At 35.2% G+C, this 18,562-nt stretch overlaps 2 protein-coding genes across 2 annotated transcripts; both read right to left on the bottom strand.

Moving 5' to 3' along the window:
* Positions 1–987: 987 nt before the first annotated feature.
* LOC146137230 (uncharacterized) lies at positions 988–6,056 on the bottom strand. Its single transcript, XM_083393791.1, has 4 exons — positions 5,718–6,056; positions 3,347–3,542; positions 2,553–2,661; positions 988–1,976 (listed from the first exon to the last, which is right to left on the bottom strand). Exons 1-4 carry the CDS (start codon positions 6,054–6,056, stop codon positions 1,541–1,543), a joined length of 1,080 nt encoding a protein of 359 aa, XP_083249917.1. The 3' UTR covers positions 988–1,540.
* A 3,818-nt stretch (positions 6,057–9,874) lies between these two features.
* LOC146137229 (uncharacterized) lies at positions 9,875–14,118 on the bottom strand. Its single transcript, XM_083393788.1, has 3 exons — positions 13,932–14,118; positions 13,192–13,300; positions 9,875–11,932 (listed from the first exon to the last, which is right to left on the bottom strand). The coding sequence occupies exons 1-3, from the start codon at positions 14,116–14,118 to the stop codon at positions 11,539–11,541; spliced, it is 690 nt and encodes a 229-aa protein (XP_083249914.1). The 3' UTR covers positions 9,875–11,538.
* Between the last annotated feature and the right edge of the window lie 4,444 nt (positions 14,119–18,562).

The raw sequence follows: 18,562 nt of genomic DNA, 5'->3' as shown, positions 1-18,562 counted from the left end.
AACTTTAGCTTTGCAGAAATAGGTTTTAACTTAGGGTTCTTAAACTGGGGTTCATGGAACCCTTGGGAGTCCGTGAACTAATTTTAGGGGTTCAATGAAGGACAAATTAAAAAATATTTGTATATATTCAAGAAGTAATCAACTTTTTTAAAGAAAAGAGGCGTTTTCTCGCTTTGCGCGAATCGATAATAATCTTTGTAATGTAGCTTTATTCTGAAAGCAACACCTCTCCAATCTAGAACTTGAACAAAATAACTGTTTTGTGTTTTTTCAAATAAAAGGTTTTTTATGCCTCGTTCAAAATCACTTAAAACTACGCTTATTCCAGCCATATTATGCACAAGTGTCTTATACTATTTAATATCTACAGCTTTCTACATTGCTAAAGTCAATATGCTCGCCTGTATAATAAGCCCAAGTTTCCTGGGCGGAATTTTTTCATCTCTTTTCGTGACATGAAACATTGGTTCGTCAAGCAAGCCTTGGGTTTTTCGCTTTGATAACTTCCGTCTTTTATAACGATTTCATGTAGGCCAAGGATAAAGCATTTTTGTTGTTGTTTTTGCCCAACAGCTTTGGCTTAGTACTGTCTATACCAGTGGTTCCTAACCTTTCAAGTGTTGTTACTTCGGAGAAAATTTCATTTTAAATTATTTTCTTTCAAAAATAGTAAATTGTTGCCTGAAATCGAATAATGGGGATGTCCTGCAATTTCCATTTAAATATAGATTAAAAATATGAGAGATGCACACATATAGGTGTTCAACAACTGTGATCTAGCCCTCCTAAAGCTGCTTTTTGACCAACGATTGCGGCTTACGTATCGATCAATGATTTGTTTTGAAGCATATTGGTTGGAGGTTGTAGTTCTAGGTAGAATAAATACAGAAGTAGCAAGCATTTTGTGAACTTTTAGAACATTTTTTTGTACATTTTGATTGCATTTGTACGTCATTTACAAATCAATACGTTTGAAAACCACTGGTAGCCAATATTACAACAGACATGCAAATAAACGTTATTACCGCCACGAATGCTTGATATCAACAAATAGAGAAGGACATACGGAACAATATTGATATTGAAGTCAGAACTCATTTGAATGGCGAATCCACATTTAAATCTTAACGCTGAATAAAAAACAAAGATGATAAAATTACAAGTCAAAAAATAGTTGCGAACAATTTAGGGGGCAAATTATCGAACAATTTAGGGGGCAAATTATGTAACCCCACCTGTTTTTTCATATATTTATCCTATTTTATTCCAGCTCGTTTAAATGATTGTCGACTTTTTGCAAATTAAAAAAAATACGTACTATTTCGGTCGTTTTATTTTAGGTACGTCGCAGCTAATTTAATCAGTAAAATGTTAATTTTTCTGTCTAAAGTTTGGCTAAAATAAAACAAATGTGCCGCAAGTACATTTGGTAATGCGTTTTTTCACTAAAAAGCCTGAATCTAGAAATTTAAGCGCAGATTTTTAACAAAGATTGCGCAATTATTTGTACATATACATTTCCATTCGTTTTTGTGCGTTTTTAACAGACACAAGCATATAACACAAAAAGCCCACCAACAAAAGCAATAACACTTTGTTTCACAAGAATACCACCCGATGTTGTACTTTCAAGCACAACTACCTTAGAGGTGACCGGAATTGAATTCATGACGTCATCGTGTGACGTAACACTTGAACTGTGTGACGTAATCTGTTGTGACGTTATTGCGTTGTACATCGATTGCGTCATAGTACTGCTTGTGGCTGATGCCGAAGCTGATTGGGTTTTAGTTGTTGACTGATGTTTCGTTGACGTCACACTTAAAGAAGTTGATGACGTCACACTTGGAGAATTTGATGACGTCACACGTGGAGAGGTTGATGGCGTAATGGGTGTGGTGGTTAGGTCGGCGGGAGGTGGTATAACGTTGCAGTTGTCGGTTGAGCAGCAAGTTATCTTGCATAGATGCGGATCACTGGAAATATATACTTGGTGATGTGTATTTTACATCAGTGTAAAGCGACTATATGTTGATAAATGTCATTTATTTGTACTTTACTGATATTACCCTTATTTTGGCAACCACAAAATACAGATTTGTTTGGTAAACAAGTTAATTCCAAAAAAACTATTAAAGAATAACATTTCTTAAGTGATTTCTTTTAATTTGTTATATTTTTAATGTTGTTATTATACATTTTATTTTTTTGCGAAAAAGGTTTTTAATGAAAGTTAAAATTACAATTGATTTGAAAAACAAATAATTTCTAAAGCAACACAACCTGAAGTAAGGCATATAAAATATTTGTTTAAGTATTCAAAACATATGGACATCTCTGCATTTATAAAATAGTTTAAAAACTTACACGAGCCTGAGCATAAAGTAAAAAAAAACGCCAGAAAAAATTGGGTTTTTAAGAAGTTTCAATTGGCAATTTTTTACCTCAGAAGAAAAACATGAACAAACAATAGATTAGCACCGAATGACTAAAATCACGTGTGGGATTCAAGCATTTTTTTTTCATTTTATTATTAAAGTTGCTATACTTACGCAAGCCTGAGCATAAAGTGAACAACTGACACGACATCTCTGTAGGTTGAACAGTTCTTTGAACATTCACTCGAATCAACGCACTCCCCATATGTTATCGGGTTTCGATCTGCGGAAAAAAAATATAAGTTTCACAAATTTCTCTCGTTTTTTTAAAATGCGTTTTACCTTTTATTTCACTCATTAGTCGTAAAAACAATTCTCAGAAAGTATACGGTTTCTGTTCAATACATGTTTTATCCACGACATGCAAAAAAACAAGCACATGAACAGAGTACCAGGAATAAAAAAATGCTTTTGGTTTTTAGTTGACTAAGACTGCTAATTTAAAACAACCATTCACATAGCGTGGCTCAATACAATATCACGCGTGCTGTGAAACATGTTGTAATTTCAGAAATCTAAATGTTAGTAAATTATTATTATGTAGCTTAATGATCAATGTCAAAGCCAAAAAGGTCGAGTATAAATCAACATTATCTTGATAAAGCTTTCATAACACACTTGTATCATCATCAGTTAATGCGGCTGAAATCTATTCAAACCTCAATTATAAAAAGTGGAACGCAGTTTAAAACGTTTTAATCATGAGTTGTCCATTTACTTGACCTTTATGGCATTGATGTGTAATAATTATATCAAGCTACATTACAGATGCGCGCATACCTACAGTTATGTAGTTTAGTAAAAATATACCTTGGTTCTGTTCTTAAAATGCCGCAAACTAAAAAAATGCTTGAGAACCACGGATTTTAAATCCTCAAAACAAATAGAAAAAAATGCATTTCCATCACCTGTCTCCATCCACGATTTCCCGTGTCCTTTCAAAAGTAAACAAGCGTTTGTTGCGTTTGTACACGTCACAGAGGTAACAGTGTTTTGGCTCGCGATTTGATTGAGGCCTGTAAGTGAAGCTCCATTGTAGCACTTTAGTCCTGAGGCAATGCACACAAAATATGCAAGCACAAGTAACTTAATCATGTTGGTGATCTAAAATTTCAATAAAAATATCACAAACGCAACATTAATAACTTGTATATTTCAACATATTAAAGAAAAAACTTTACGAAAAAAACGACTCCTGTTACAAAGGTATGGATTATTTGGTCTTGTAGTTTGCAGCTTTCATTGACCCTGGTTTCAGTTTTTTTAAAACCCGTGCCTCTACACACATCCTAGACTTGCTTCTTGATAAGCAGGCGATCAGGGACTTTTGTTTGGGGGGGCATAAAATATTTTCAGAGGTATAGCGTGACGTCACAAAGTGACGTAAAAAATGGTGCCTGAACAAAATAATTATGGCCTCAAAGTTAAAAAAACGCTACTTAAATTATGTTAAGATAGGCTGTCAAACATCTAGTTGACACTACAGGTTTACGCCTAAACCTTCAGATAACAAGATGAACAATAGCGTGAAACATGATTCTCTGGTTGCCAACCCTTTCACCTAAAATATAATCGCTGTTTACCTTGGTATCTTTTATGGGAGCAGTTTATAGGCAGGTGCTCGTGAGTTAACCTCCATTGTATTTCCACCTTTGCCCTGAAAAAATCTTGGTTCATACGAAGACAGGAAGCTAAGTACGTTTTTGAGCAATGTTTCAATTGTTTAGGCCAGGGCTCAATAAACGTTTTTATAAAGGACGCATATCTGCCCTAAACTAAAGTTCAGCCAATTTAAACTAAATAAACACATTTTTTCCGCGTTACGCGAAATAAAGAATCGGCTTTAAAAATTCCAATTGCTTCACCGACATAAAATCGACAAATACCGAATTGACTGTGGTATGTATGTGAAGGAAAACACACAATAAGACCTACAAAGATATGCGGTCGCGAGTCTTACAACTGTAAAGATTAAAGATCACGGGACGGATTTTAAATTTTATTTAAACTTATTTGACTTGAATGTTATTAAACGAAGAAACATTAAAAATTATGCATCTTAAAAAAATATAACTGCAAAATTAAGTTTATGATATCGCTGTTTGTTAAAAATTTCATTAAAATTTAACTTGAAGCACCCGGTAAATTTTAAAATATTAACAAGCATGTTTTGGAATCACCAGAAAATATGCCGCGGGCCGGATCAAACAACCTGGAGATTTGGCACACGAGCCTTACTTCGGTGCCCCCTGGTTAAAAGTTTGTTCTGGATTAACCCTTTTTAGGTTAATTCATGAGGCAAGACTCAGCGTTAACCCTTTTCTCTACAACGATTGTCTTTAACAAACCGTTCTTTGTCTTCCGTTGTCGTAGAAAGCGTTGTGTCGTAACAATTAAAACAATGCAACGTCGATGAATTGCAGAAATTACGAGTCATTTCATGCGAACTTTGTTTGAACATACGTGATGTGATTTTCCCTTTGTTTTTTTTCTGGTTTTCTTGCGATTTTGAAACGATAATTCGTTATTTTTTCCCGTCGTTTTGATCCTTTATACCCGGGTAGTTAAAACTAGTTTAAAAAAATCTATTGGTTGTTTCTTGGTGTGCTTATTGTCAATACACATACATTTTTATGGTTTGACGCAGAATTTTTTAAGCTTTCTTATTTGTACCGCAAGTTGCGGAGCTCTGTTAAAAAATTAAGAAGTTTTTGTAAAACGCTCTATTTAACCACTTAACACTTTAAAGTTAACCGGGTTTCTTTATTTATCAGCTTTAGTTTGCTGTTTATTTACTAGAATTACAACTATGTCGGATAATTTCGGAGCGGAGCGATACTAGATGCCAAGTGGTGTCATTACTCTTTCGATACTCGGGCGGTATCGGTGCCGATCCGATACTGAATTATTTCTACATTTCAGTTATGGTTTGCGGACCTACATAACTTTTCTACTTCGGAGGATATTTCAGAAAATCTTACATAAAAATCAAAGATAAAGAGGAATTTTTAAAAACAAATTTCGGCCTAACATCGTGAAAATCATTGTCATTGCACTTATCAATTTGATAATTTCGGTAATTTGATTATGGTAACGGTACCGGATCGAATCGCGATACGTTCAATAATATCGGGTATCGGCATCGAGGTACAATGATTAAAACGCTAAGTTTTGAATAACATCACAACATTACAAATTTCCTCACACAAGCATAATGTACAGTAGCGATAAGATTGTTCCCAAAAGGAAATGATAGCGGCTGTACTTCGCTTGGCTTGCGTTTCCGCGCATGTCAGTTGTAGATGACGTCGCTTCTGATGACGTAGATGTCTGGACTGTTAATGACGTAACACCATCTGACGTAGACACCCCAGAACTTGTTGTAGACTTGGTAACATTATCCGAAGTAGGCACAGGTTTTATTGACGGTGAGGTCAAGCCTGTTGTTGGAGATACACGTGACGTCATCGTCTCTGACGTCATAGGTTGTTGAGATGACGTCATACCGGCATTTTTAGGCGGAATCGCGTTGCAGTTGTCTGTTGTGCAGCAGGTTACTGTGCAAGGTTGGTCCTCCCTGTAAGTAGAATATAGGCTACATTTCTGCTTGTCAATCATTGTTCCGCTGACGCGTATATTAACAATAAAACACAAATTTAAAAAACCCAGTTTAGAAATGTCTGATCCTGGTTTTACTCTGCACAAAAAGTACCAAATATTGGCTTTTTTCAGGGACTGTAGCCTTTATCAAACATTACTTCACTACCCAACCCAGTGTGACGTCACTATACACATGACCGGTGTCCACTGAGGTTTGACCAGCACCCGAACCGAGCGTTTTGGCGTTTTACGATTTATTCTACTTTATTCGGCTTTTATACTAGCGGCTTGTGTACTGACATTGTTGAATTTATGCTCAACGAGCAATATCAACTGCGTGAAGTGACTCTGTCTAGAGTTCAAGAAGTTAAGGACTGGTATTTTAGCGACCTGCTCTTTCAGTTAGTCGTGAAACGTGTAAGCGACTTAAGCAGCCATCGGCTCTCGCCTAAAGCCACCGTCTACTTAACCTCAGCCACATCGCCTTAATCGTTAAAGGGACTGAACCTGGGTTTTTTTGCAAATTAGAAAAAGTTTAAAGTTGACAGAACTTTCTCTTAAAACAGAAGGATGCGTGACATCACAAAACACTTGTAATTACTTACGCATGGTTTATTAGCAGGTTTTTGAAGGATAAGCAGTCGTTGTAGCACAAGCTTTGTTTCACACACTTTCCGTAATACATGTTATGTGCCTTTAATTTAAGTCCTGCACGTAAAAAAAAGAGGATTGCCAATAAATTAAGTAAAATATATTCAAAGGATAATAAAATTTAGATTTAGTACTGTTCAACATAGTGAGAAATTAAAAATTGGAAATAACCATTTATTCGCACTTTTTATGGCTGTAAGCATTGGAAATATACGACACTATGGATATTTCATAGCTTTTATAACGACACAGTTCTCAAAAATTCTGCTTTGTTTAAAGCAGGGGTTCTTAAACTGGGGTCCATGGACCCTTTGGGGGTCCGTGAACTAGTTTTAGGGGGTCCAGGCCTAATAAAAGAATCAGTTTATACTTAGAAAACACTTTTATTTAAAATTAAACGGTTTTGCACTGAATGCATTGTTAGACTCCATTCAACTTTCACATTTTTCGGACCGAAATAAACAGAGTTATGAAGTCTATTTGTATTGTGACGTCATATTATGACGTCATTTTGGAGCATTTCTTGGCTACCGGGGTCCATGCAAAGCACAAAAAATGAGGGGTCCGCGGTTAAAAAGTTTAAGAACCCCTGGTTTAGAGTCATTGTTTAAATTTCGTAGTTGCGCAGTTTTCTGAAAAAACATTTCCATTTTCATTTTTATGTAAGTTTAGCTTGGAGCTGGAGGTTGTAGTAAGTTGTAGTAAGAATATAAAAGCCCATACAGAAGTAGGTATCATTTTGAACGCGAATAACTCTTTATTCATTTTTAACATCAAGTTTAGTTTTAGTTTAAGTTTTCAATTTAAAAAAAAACTCATCTTGTAAAAGACGTCTAATTTTGGTAAAACTGAAAAGCCCTAATTTAAAAAAAGTTGACAAAGTTCTAGTTGTACTACTTTGTCTTTCGTGGTAATGTTTAAAACGAGTAGTAAAAAATAAAAAAATCTAAAAACTCACTTATCCTAACGAATGAAGTAGCTTCTATGAGCAGACAGGCCTGTGGGCTGGTGTTGTCAGGGCAGGTAACGATGTTAGTCGTTCCTATAACTCCTCCCTCAGGTAGCAACATCCCTCCTTTAAAGCATTGCAAACCATAAACGCCGAAAAATAGAGAAACGACGATAAAAATCCTTATCAACATGTTTAGTTTGACTGTTGAATTAAATATGGTTATCTCGACTGCGTTGAATGAAATGTTAATTTTTTTTTATTTTTTGAAATAATCGATCAATCCACAGCTTCTTCGTATAAATGCCAAAGTAATGTAACATTTTTGATTACAACTTGCATTTTTAGAACCTTGGCTCAGAATGGCTTAAACTTGGCACTTTTAGCGTGAACATCTGACTACGTTTTAAACTTAAAGACTTATGTCCCACATTATTTATTGATGTATATTGACAGGGTTAAGGATATTTAATCTCCATGATAAGATATGTTTGTTTCACTTTGTCCATAGCCTACAAGCGTTCAGAATCCATAATTATTTTCGTAGAAACATGAGCAGCTTTTCGAAATCACTATGTTTTATTCCAACTCGTATATTTTGAGGCAAAATCTTGGCCTATAAACGCACAACCATCCTTTAAAAGCGAACATTTGCCCAGATAGGATCTGAAGATTAAAATAAATCCACTAACTGCCAAGACAATATATTGATGTATATTATCAGGGTTAAGGTTATTTAATCTGCGATAATAAAATCCGGTAACCTTGCCTTGAGCAAACATTTAGCAAGCACAGCCAAATCGTGAAATAGCATATTATGGTGGAATATTTTCGAAGCCGCACACCTGGCCGGAGTCGGACTCGTTTTTTTAACCGACCCCGTGTCATTAAAATGTCCGATTCGTTAAATTTCATACCCGACATTGTGGACAAAAGGGAGCGCGATTTGATGCCAAACATTGCCATACTTAAATATTAAGCGTACTGGTAAACTTAATTTTTCAGGTGTTTTACAAGAAAATACTTTTAGCACTTGCTTTAGGAAAAGGCGTTTACCCAGTTAAGACCTAAAGACTATAATAAATCGACTAGCCATATTTTGATTTATATTATCAGGGTTAAGGTTATTTAATCTGCAATTATAAAATCCGACAACCTTGCCTTTGGCAAACATATTCTACTGGTAAACAACTCAACCTTCAGACGCCAATCAAAAGGAAAGTGAATTCCACAAAATATATGCTCTCGATTTTAAAGGAGAAATGATTGTTTGGATAAACATTAAAGCTCGTTTGTTGACACGTTATCCGGTGGCACGACAAAAAACGTGTTTGTGAACTTTTTGAGAAAAATTCCAAGTTAAAGAGTGTCTGGAAATTTTATGACGTCTGTCTTGTTTTAAAGGTTTAAAGCCCTTTTTTTGAATTTTTTTCTTCTTGTATGAAAATAATTTTTTTCTTTATATATTCCTGTAAAGGTAAAACGCACAGGTTTGGTCAGTATGGTTTTATAGGTGAGACAAAAATGCCTCTATTTGGGGCAAATTACTTTATTTGAAAAGACAAAACCCAATAAAAAAGCTGTTTTTGAAACGAATTCCAGGGCAAATTCGCATTAGTTCATGATTTAATCCAGTTTGTGGGTCACCAAACGACGGCCCGCGACTTATATGCTTAATGAAGGTGATAGACAGTTGAAATGTTTCCGGAGTCAATTCCGAACTACATTTTGAAGAAATTTTAAAACTGAACATCAATTTCAAAAAGATTACTACGTTTTTTACGCATTGTAGTTATAATTTTTTTATTTCCTTCGTTTAAGGTATTTAAGTTAATAAAGACTATTTTTTTATCCGGACCGCGGTCGTCAGGCCTTATAGTTATCCGGCCCTACATGAAAAAAGTTCCTAAACCGCAGTTAAACTATAAAATTTATTTTATTTACTCCTGGGTAAACCTACTTTTGTATGGGCTTTGATATTCTTACTACGTCTTACTACAACCCCCAACCATTATGTTCCAAAGTATTGATTTTGTAAAATCCTATTTTTGTAAAATCCTATTTTAAAATCAAGGTACTATGTTTGTTATTGGCAATAGTAAAGCAAAGAACCAACAACAAAATACAAATTAGTTGAAAATTTCAATCTCAATAATATTATATATTACACCAAATTCGTCTCATAAAGAACATCTCCTTTTTAAAGTTTAATGCAGTGATTCTGTATCTGTAGGTAATGGCCCAAAGAGAAAATAAACAATTTAGAGGGTTTAGAGCAGGGGTGGGCAAATGTATGCAATGAAAGAGCCATTTGCAGAAAATACAAGTACCAGGGAGCCTCAAAATTATTTCAATACAAAACCGGTAAATAATGCAAGTACAGAAATAATAACAGAATTATAGTATAACAAAACGGTATTAATAAACACAATAATAATAACAACGGTAATAACAAAATAACACGCACAAAATTTATCAATATATTTCTCTGGGATTCTATGTCTAATGCTACGTCATAAACAAAATGCTGCCCTAAATAAAGAAAATAAAGAAACGTTCATGAGCGGTACTTTTCGTAGCCTTTACATTTTTTGTGGAATTTTACGATTCGAATAGAAAAAACACAAAAAACATGCCAGTTTGCCCACCCCTGGTTTAGAGGTAACTTTTATACTTGCCAGCTATTAAAAGAAGAAAAAAAACGTATTTAAGTTGTTTACATTTTATTATCATTTGAAAACAAATCATTTGCCTATTCTAGTGTCGTCACACTGCAGCTAATTGCAGGTCATTCATTTTTTGGAAAGTAAAGTTTTCTTTCGGATAAAATGGTCTGCTTGAATACAAAACTAAGATTATTGTTGCACGTGAAGTGTTCACAGGTAAACTATTCAAAACTTGGACACCGAAAATCTTTTGTTTAGATGTAAAGATAAGTTTAAAAGGGGTCATTAAATCCTTTTGAAAAAAGGAAGTTAATTAATTTAGTAATATAATAATTCTCTGGAAAAAGACAGTAAAAGGGTCAAGAACTACTGCTTTGAGGTAAAACAGTAGACCCCTAGTCTAGTTTAACTAAAAAATTATTGTTTTTCTTTGTGAAATAGTATTTTTTCATTTTTTTGACTAATTGTCACTTGATAATTATAAATCAAAGTTCGTTAGGTGGTTAAATTAGTTCTTTTAACGGTCAAACTTTCTTACAAATATAAGCAAGAGTCAGATCAGGGACGTCGGAGCGATTTCAGGGCAAGGGGGGCGACTTTTTTGGTAAGGGCAACATAGACCGCAGGCGAGCGTAGAGAGCCGAAATGTTGGAGGGCCCGGGCAAAATTTTTGCGGCCACGCCCTCTAGATTGGCTTAAAATGGTACCAAAAATGTTTTAACAAATGTCAACCATGTCATTTTACGATTTTTTTTTGCATTTTTCCGTAGCTCAAGCCCTACTCCTGTGGACTTTATTAAAGGTTACTTGAATTTTCTAATTATTCTATTTTTAAGTTAAACAAGAGAGCCTAATATTTAACGTTGTGAAAGCAATATATCATTTTTCATGAAAAGGGTACTTTTATGCAAGTTTGTGATTGGCAATAGTAAATGCAAAGAAACGACAACAAAATTCAAATTGGTTGAAAAACTCAATCTCAGTAGCATTATAATAACAACTAATTCGTCCAAAGAAAACTTTTCCACACTTTAAGGCATTGAAGTACAAAACTTCGAAACCGAAAATCACTTTGTTTGAATCTAAAGATATAAAGGGGCAATTAAATTCATTTGAAAAAAATAAAATAAAATCCATTTTAAAGTAAGGTATTTTGAAATCTATATTAGATTATTTACTTATTTTCTCGGAAAAACGACATTAAAATATCAAGGACCACTACTTTGAGATAAAACTAAACTTTAGATGCAATATGAAGCAACATAACAACCAACGTGAGGTAGGTTGACATATTGATGACGTCACTACTACCGGACGTCGTGCTATGATGTGGTGATGACGTCATTGATTGCGTATCTTTTGACGTCACCATAAGCGTGGACAAAATGCCAGAAGTTGTACTGCTTTGGGATTGAGTCATCATGGTTGGGGTAGTAGGAGCAGCTGATGGTGATGTCATGGGTAGTGACGTAGCTGATTGTGTTGATGACGTCACGCTTGGAGAATTTGATGACGTCACACGTGGAGAGGTTGATGACGTAATAGGTGTGGTAGTTAGGTTGGCGGGAGGTGGTATAACGTTGCAGTTGTCGGTGGTACAGCAAGTTATCTTGCATAGATGTGGATCTCTGGAAATATATACTTGGTGATGTGTACATTAGTGTAAAGCGAATTTGGTGATTACTGATGTCCGATACTTGAAACTTAATTCCGATAACCGATATTATTTTTTGATCCGATAATGAATGACGTCATTATTATGCTATAATCAAAATACATGAAACGTTTAAAGGTTTTTTTTTCAGGTTAGTGGACCTCCAGGACTCTCCAGTAAAACTACTGTTTTTTTGATCAATTTATCTTTTTTTTAATTATTGAGTTAGATCGTAACTTGACTGAAATTCTTGTATTAAATTGGTATCGGATCAATACCGATACCACCCTAGTATCGGACGAGCACCGATACTAACACTTATCATCTGGTATCGGCCCTGATCCGATATTATCGGACATCCCTATTGGTAATATAAACATTTTAGTTGACACTTTTCAAAAAATTCATTCACCCTACATTTTTACCGTATATATTTTTCAGCATAACGCGTGACAAATCAATATCTTAATATGCAAAATATAACGGTATCATAAAGTTACGCTCATATAATGAAACAGTGGTACACCATATCCTTGTCGTACAAGCGTGTTTTACTTCAAAGCCAGAACAGTTCTTGAAAACTTTATTAAACGAATTGCGTTAAGGCTTTATTGTAAGGTGACATTTAGGTGTTGTCTTACAAAAGCCCGCAAGGCTTTCTAGCATTTTCTGATGCTATCTCTTAGAGGTGTAACCAGGCCTTACACAGACTTTGAAAACAGGATAATATATGAGACAAGTATTTAAATTTCACGGTAGTTGCTGTGGAAATCTATTTGAACACCATTTTGTTAATATTTTCTGTCAAAAATAAGCAAAATGAAGGAGAAGAATCTTTAAGAGACGTCCTTGACGTATATGGATTAATTAAGGGTGGAACTGACAGATAAATTTGCGTTTGCTGCCCGCATTGCAATTAAAAAATTGTTCCCAAGCTGCACTGCACGCCAAATATTGAAAATCTTACAAGAAGTATGGGTTTTGGAGATTTTGTTGTTAAGCTCTTGGTGTTCAAAAACAGTACTTATTGTGTAAAAGAGAGCATTTACAAATATACGGTATATACGCAATAAATACAGCATTAAAAAATAACTTAAACTATAGAAACCGGTAATAACAGTTTACATTTTACCAAAATCCATCCAACTATGCGTGAGATTAGCACCGAATGACTAGAATCACGTGTGGGATTTAAGCATATTTTTTCATTTCGCTATTAAAGTTGTTACTTACGCGAGCCTGAGAAAAGGGTGAACAACTGACACGATTTCTCTGTAGGTTGAACAGTTCTTTGAACATTCGCTCGAATCAACGCACTCCCCATATGTTATCGGGTTTCGATCTGCGGGAAAATCAACATTTGTAGAGCTTTTACTTTAAAACCAGGTCAGGGTTGGGCAACCAGTTTGAGGCCAAGAGTCTCATTTCCTATTAGGGCAGCCGCAAAGAACCACACCTTACAAATGGCAAAAAGTTACTATCACACTGTCTTTTCCCCACTTACACAGATATCTATGCCAAGATACATTTATTGTTTATGTTGCACACCAATTGAAGTAAGTCGACAACTTAGGAATCGTTGTTCACACTGGAGATTTGTAACCTAAATGTCATCGGGCTATATCTAAGCTTCGCTTGTAAAAGCACTCGAACCGAAACCGGTAATAATATGTAACTTTAACAAACGAAATGGTCACTGTATAAATATCAAATACAACATAAAGTAAGGGAGGCTAACTATTCAATCCTAAACTAGTTCGTGCAATATTTTTCTTTAAAATACACGAATTAATTTACAAACTACAAGAATTACGAACTATACTATTTAACTTTCGGTAAGTCTAAAAAAAGCTATAAATAACAATCGATAAAAACATGTCTATATACTCAACATGACTGCCACAAAATGTCTTTCATTTACGAACTATAGTTACGGTGGATATTAGTTATCACTTTAAAATCCATATATTCACCTGTCTCCAGCCACGATTTTCCGTGTCCTTTCAAGAGTAAACAAGCGTTTGTTGCGTTTGTACACGTCACAGAGGTGACAGTGTTTTGGTTCCTGATTTGATTGAGGCCTGTAAGTGAAGCTCCATTGTAGCACTTCAGTCCTGAGGTAATGCACACAAAATATCCTAGCACAAGTAACTTGATCATGTTGATGATCTAAAATATTAAACCATAATGTTACTTCTGTGCGGGGATGCCCCATACGTGACATATTAACCCAATACCCTATATAACAGGGGTTGTTAAACTGGGGTCCATGGACCCCTTGGGGGTCCGTGAACTCGTTTTAGGGGGTCCATGAAGGTCTTATTTAAATATTAGTGTATATTTAGAAAGTTTACATTTTTTCAAAGAAAACAGTTTAATTAAAAATAAAACGGATTTGCACTCTGTATGTATTTAGACTTCATTTCACTTTCACATTTTTGGACCGAAATCAGCAGATTTATTAAGTTTATTTGTATTGTGACGTCAATTTATAACGTCATTTTTGAATTTTTTTCCCTACCGTTGTCCACGCAAGGCCCCAAAAAATTTTAGAGATCCGCGGTAAAAAAAGTTTAAGAACCCCTGCTACACAAGATTGCATGGCACATTACAAAAACTAGGGTACACAGAACCAAATTGTTACTTCTGTGCAGGGTTAGTTGACATTTTAATCCAATACCCGATATTTTACACAGAAAGCATCACGATCTGATCCGATGCTAATGACGTCATTACTAATTTCAAGCAAACACAAAAGGTTAAAACGTTTAAAAAATTTTTTTAGGTGATAGGCCAAAATTTTGTTCCAAAAATATATTTCCGAAAACCTAATTTGCAATTGATTTTAACGACCTCTGTCAGAAAGAATTGTTCGTGGTCCTATTTTCAATTTTATTGACGTCACAATACGTGTTTGTGTGACGTCATTCGGGCCGGTTTTCGTGCGAACTGACAAGGATTAATTTGACTCTGGTGTATAAAGCGAGGTGACCTTTGAAACGCATTAACGTTTGATTGCTTCGACTTGGGATGCCCTAGACTTGGCGTTATTGATTAATTATCTGTCAATTTTAGCTGTCCGCAAAAAATTCTAATCAGATTTTTGCCCAATGTCCGCCTTACTTGCGTACATTATCTCATCCTCATGAAACTTCAAACCCAAAGTCAGTGGACAATATGCGTTACCGGAATATCTGCAGCAACCCGATCGAAAGCGTGACATCCTATAACGAGCTTTTAATGTTTTCGTTGCCTTAGCGCGAATCCCGGGCCTATCGTAATTGCTTTAAACACGTTGTTTTGTTCCAAGTAGTTTGCGATTACACGACGGCTCTTTGCATCGCTTATAGTTTGTGTTTCGTTAAGGTTTTGATTTTCCGCTAATTTATTTTGGAAGACCACAACAACCAAGTACCCGGAAAAATATTTTTTTAGGTATATTTTATCGTAGGAAATTGCTTTATTTCCACCAGACCATTTCTTTTTTTTATAAGGTCATCCCGCCATCTCTGTGAATGTAGTTAAACTAGGTTTTCAGTTGCATATTTCTGCACTAATCGAACGATAGCCTCTAGTTTCCGCAAAATGGTTATCGAGTCAGTTGACCCTGAAGCTATGATATCCAACATTTTGAATAATTGTTATTTGTAAAGATAAAACAAGAAATACCGCGGCCAAAACAATTTATTGACTCGACAGTTCATCAGATAAATAACACAATTGGTTTTAGTACCTAGCGGGGATCCAGGATTTGGTTTTTGATTTGGTTTTGGGTCATTTTAAGTTCAGAGATGACGTCACAATGTCACGAAATAACGTGACGACTCAAAGTTTCGTCAAATTGTAATGTCACAAAGTTGCATCTAAACGTTGCGTCATAATAAGTAACCTTAAGAACAACCTACAGTTCGTTTATTTATACAGTTTTAGGCTGCAGAGGTTGTTAAGATAAAAGCGATAATAAAAAGATGTCATCGATACGCGCAGAGGTATAACGCCTCTCTAACATTTAAATTGCCGGATTTTAACAACAATGAGGCGCACGACGCCTTTGGGATAAAACGATTTATCAAAATGAGCTATGTGCCTATGAGATACTTGAAACATATAAAAAAAAGTGAAAATAAGACAAAAACAGGGGTTGGGGCATGGTCACGTCCCCCCCCTGGTTTTAACAAAGTAATAAAAAAATAATAATAATAAAAACAATAATATTTTTTTTTTCACAGTACATATATTGAAAATGTATGTATGCCGTTGCAGCCATAGGAGGAAACTTTATGACTCTTTCGGCAGTTCGGCTTTCAAAAAACATGTTGTTTGGTAAAATAATAAAACACTTTTTTCCAAGTGTGACGAAATTTATTTATCTGGTCTGAAAGTCAAGCACTAATAAAACTTTTAGGCGCGTGAGCGTATCAGGGTTCGTTTAAGTAATGATCGAACACTCAAAGCGTTTAAGTTTGTAATTTTCAACTTGGAAATTTGCATAGAAGTCAATAAATAAGCGAGTTATAGAAAGATAACCCGTATCGATTTTGTTTCTGTGAACTTTTTATGTTAATTACATTTCACTGCAGACAATAATACTCAGAATAATTTTACTAATACTTGTCGAAAAACTGACTATTAACATTATGCAAAATAATTTCTTAGAAATGCAGACAGTAATAACGCACGAAGCATTTTGATTCCACGACTATCCCACGTTTTGGAAATCTAAAAAGATTCAACTCTAATATTTTTCACTAAACTTAAAAACTAACTTCCAGGCTCCTTGAAGCTTTATCTGTTTATACTTACCTTATGCCTGTGGACTGTGGTGCATATAAGCTTCTGCTAAACGATCTTTCGTGTCTGCTGAAATATTAATCGAGCATTTCTCCGCATTAAATCGCCGACGTGAAAAACTATAGCTGACTGAAAGCTTAGAGCAGCTGAAACTTTAGACCAGCGTTTCTCAACCGGTGCGCCATGGAAGGCTGCTTGGTGAGCCGCGAGCGAAAGGGCAAAAAATGTCGAAATCATTCCAAAATTAATCGGAATAAGACTTAACGGGCAAAAATACGTTTTTATTCTCAAAGGCTGGAAGTCCCTTTAAAGATATGCAACTATAAAACACATATATATAAAAATACAGGCAATTTAAGAGAAATATCGGTACACCTCAAAAATTTCGCGCTCCCTTCGCTCGCAAGGTGCGCCGCCACGTTTTCATACGTTTCTAGGTGCGCCCCTAATTAAAAAAGGTTAAGAAACACTGCTGTAGACAATCGTTTCATTGTAAAGACACAAGTTTGTACACATCGTGGTATATTTCACATGTGCGCGCCTTCAGCAAAACGCTTTGGGCTAGTTTGGGACGTGGTCCGAAGGTCACCGAGCTTAAACGAAAGGTCAAAGCAATTTAAACTCGCATGTAAACAAAACAAATGTTTGCAATGCCGTAATTCGATATAGGCTTATAGTGATGAAGTGCGCTGCTATAATCTGGTGATACGATACTAAGATGCAGGCCTACACTGTTATCAAATGTTTGGTGTAAGGCAGTGGTCGGCAAACTTTTTTTATCGCGGCCCAAAGTGCTCTTTTGAGAACTATTGAAGGCCCACTACGTAAAACCATTACGAAAAAGTGGCGGAATCAGGATATTTTATTTTAAGGTGAATTATTAGACGGCGCCTTTATGCCCAAACACTGCCAAATCATAATGTAAAACATACTATAAAACGAAGAATATACGCCGAAGCGCAACACCGCGAAAAAAATATTCTTGAAGTTAAACAAAATAAAGACAGCTACTAATATCGTTTAGATAGACCTGGGTGTATTAAACGGGGGGACCCCTTGAGGGTCCGTGAACAAGTTTTAGGGGGTCCATGAAGTCCCAATTAAAATGTTAGTGTATATTCGAAGTAAATCAATTTTTCAAAGAGAGAATTTAGTTAAAAATAAAAGATTTTGCATTGAAAGTATTTAGACTCCATTTCACTTTCACATTTTTTAGACCGAATTTCTGAAGTCCATTTATATTGTGACGTCAATTTATGACGTCATCTCTGAAAATTTCTTGCCTAACGTGGTGTCAAAAATGCGTATAATTAGATACGCACTATAAAAACTAAAAACATCGTATTTTTCCTGCTAATAACAAAAAAGAAATTTTCTTGCCTAACGTGGTCCACGCGAAACAAAAAACTAAAATAGGGTTCCGCGGTGAAAACGTTACTTACCCGATAAAATCAACATTTAATGTTTAATCATTTGGAATGAGAATGACCACAAAGAACCGCTAGAATATCTACAATAATTTGGTATCGGATCGGGAAACGATATTATTCTAGTATCGGGCGAGTGTCGATACAAACATTTGGCGATATTAACATGCAATGCTGTTCGTGAAACAATAAATCTAGTAATCAAAAGCAAGGTAAAGAGGTCGGTAAAATAGAAATACTTCAGGTAAAGCTTTGTCTCTTGTCTATGATAAACAAGACTGAACGATTCTAACATTTTGAGATATTATTTATGTTTTTGAAAGCTTAAACTTCTCTATTATCGTTATTTTTAGGTTGTAGCTATTTGATTACAAATTGCCAACAAT

This window comes from Ascidiella aspersa, chromosome 7, assembly GCF_963924565.1.
Source record: "Ascidiella aspersa chromosome 7, kaAscAspe10.2, whole genome shotgun sequence".
NCBI lineage: Eukaryota > Metazoa > Chordata > Ascidiacea > Phlebobranchia > Ascidiidae > Ascidiella > Ascidiella aspersa.
The sequence above is the reverse complement of the archived record's forward strand: the minus strand, read 5'-3'. Positions and strand labels throughout refer to the sequence as shown.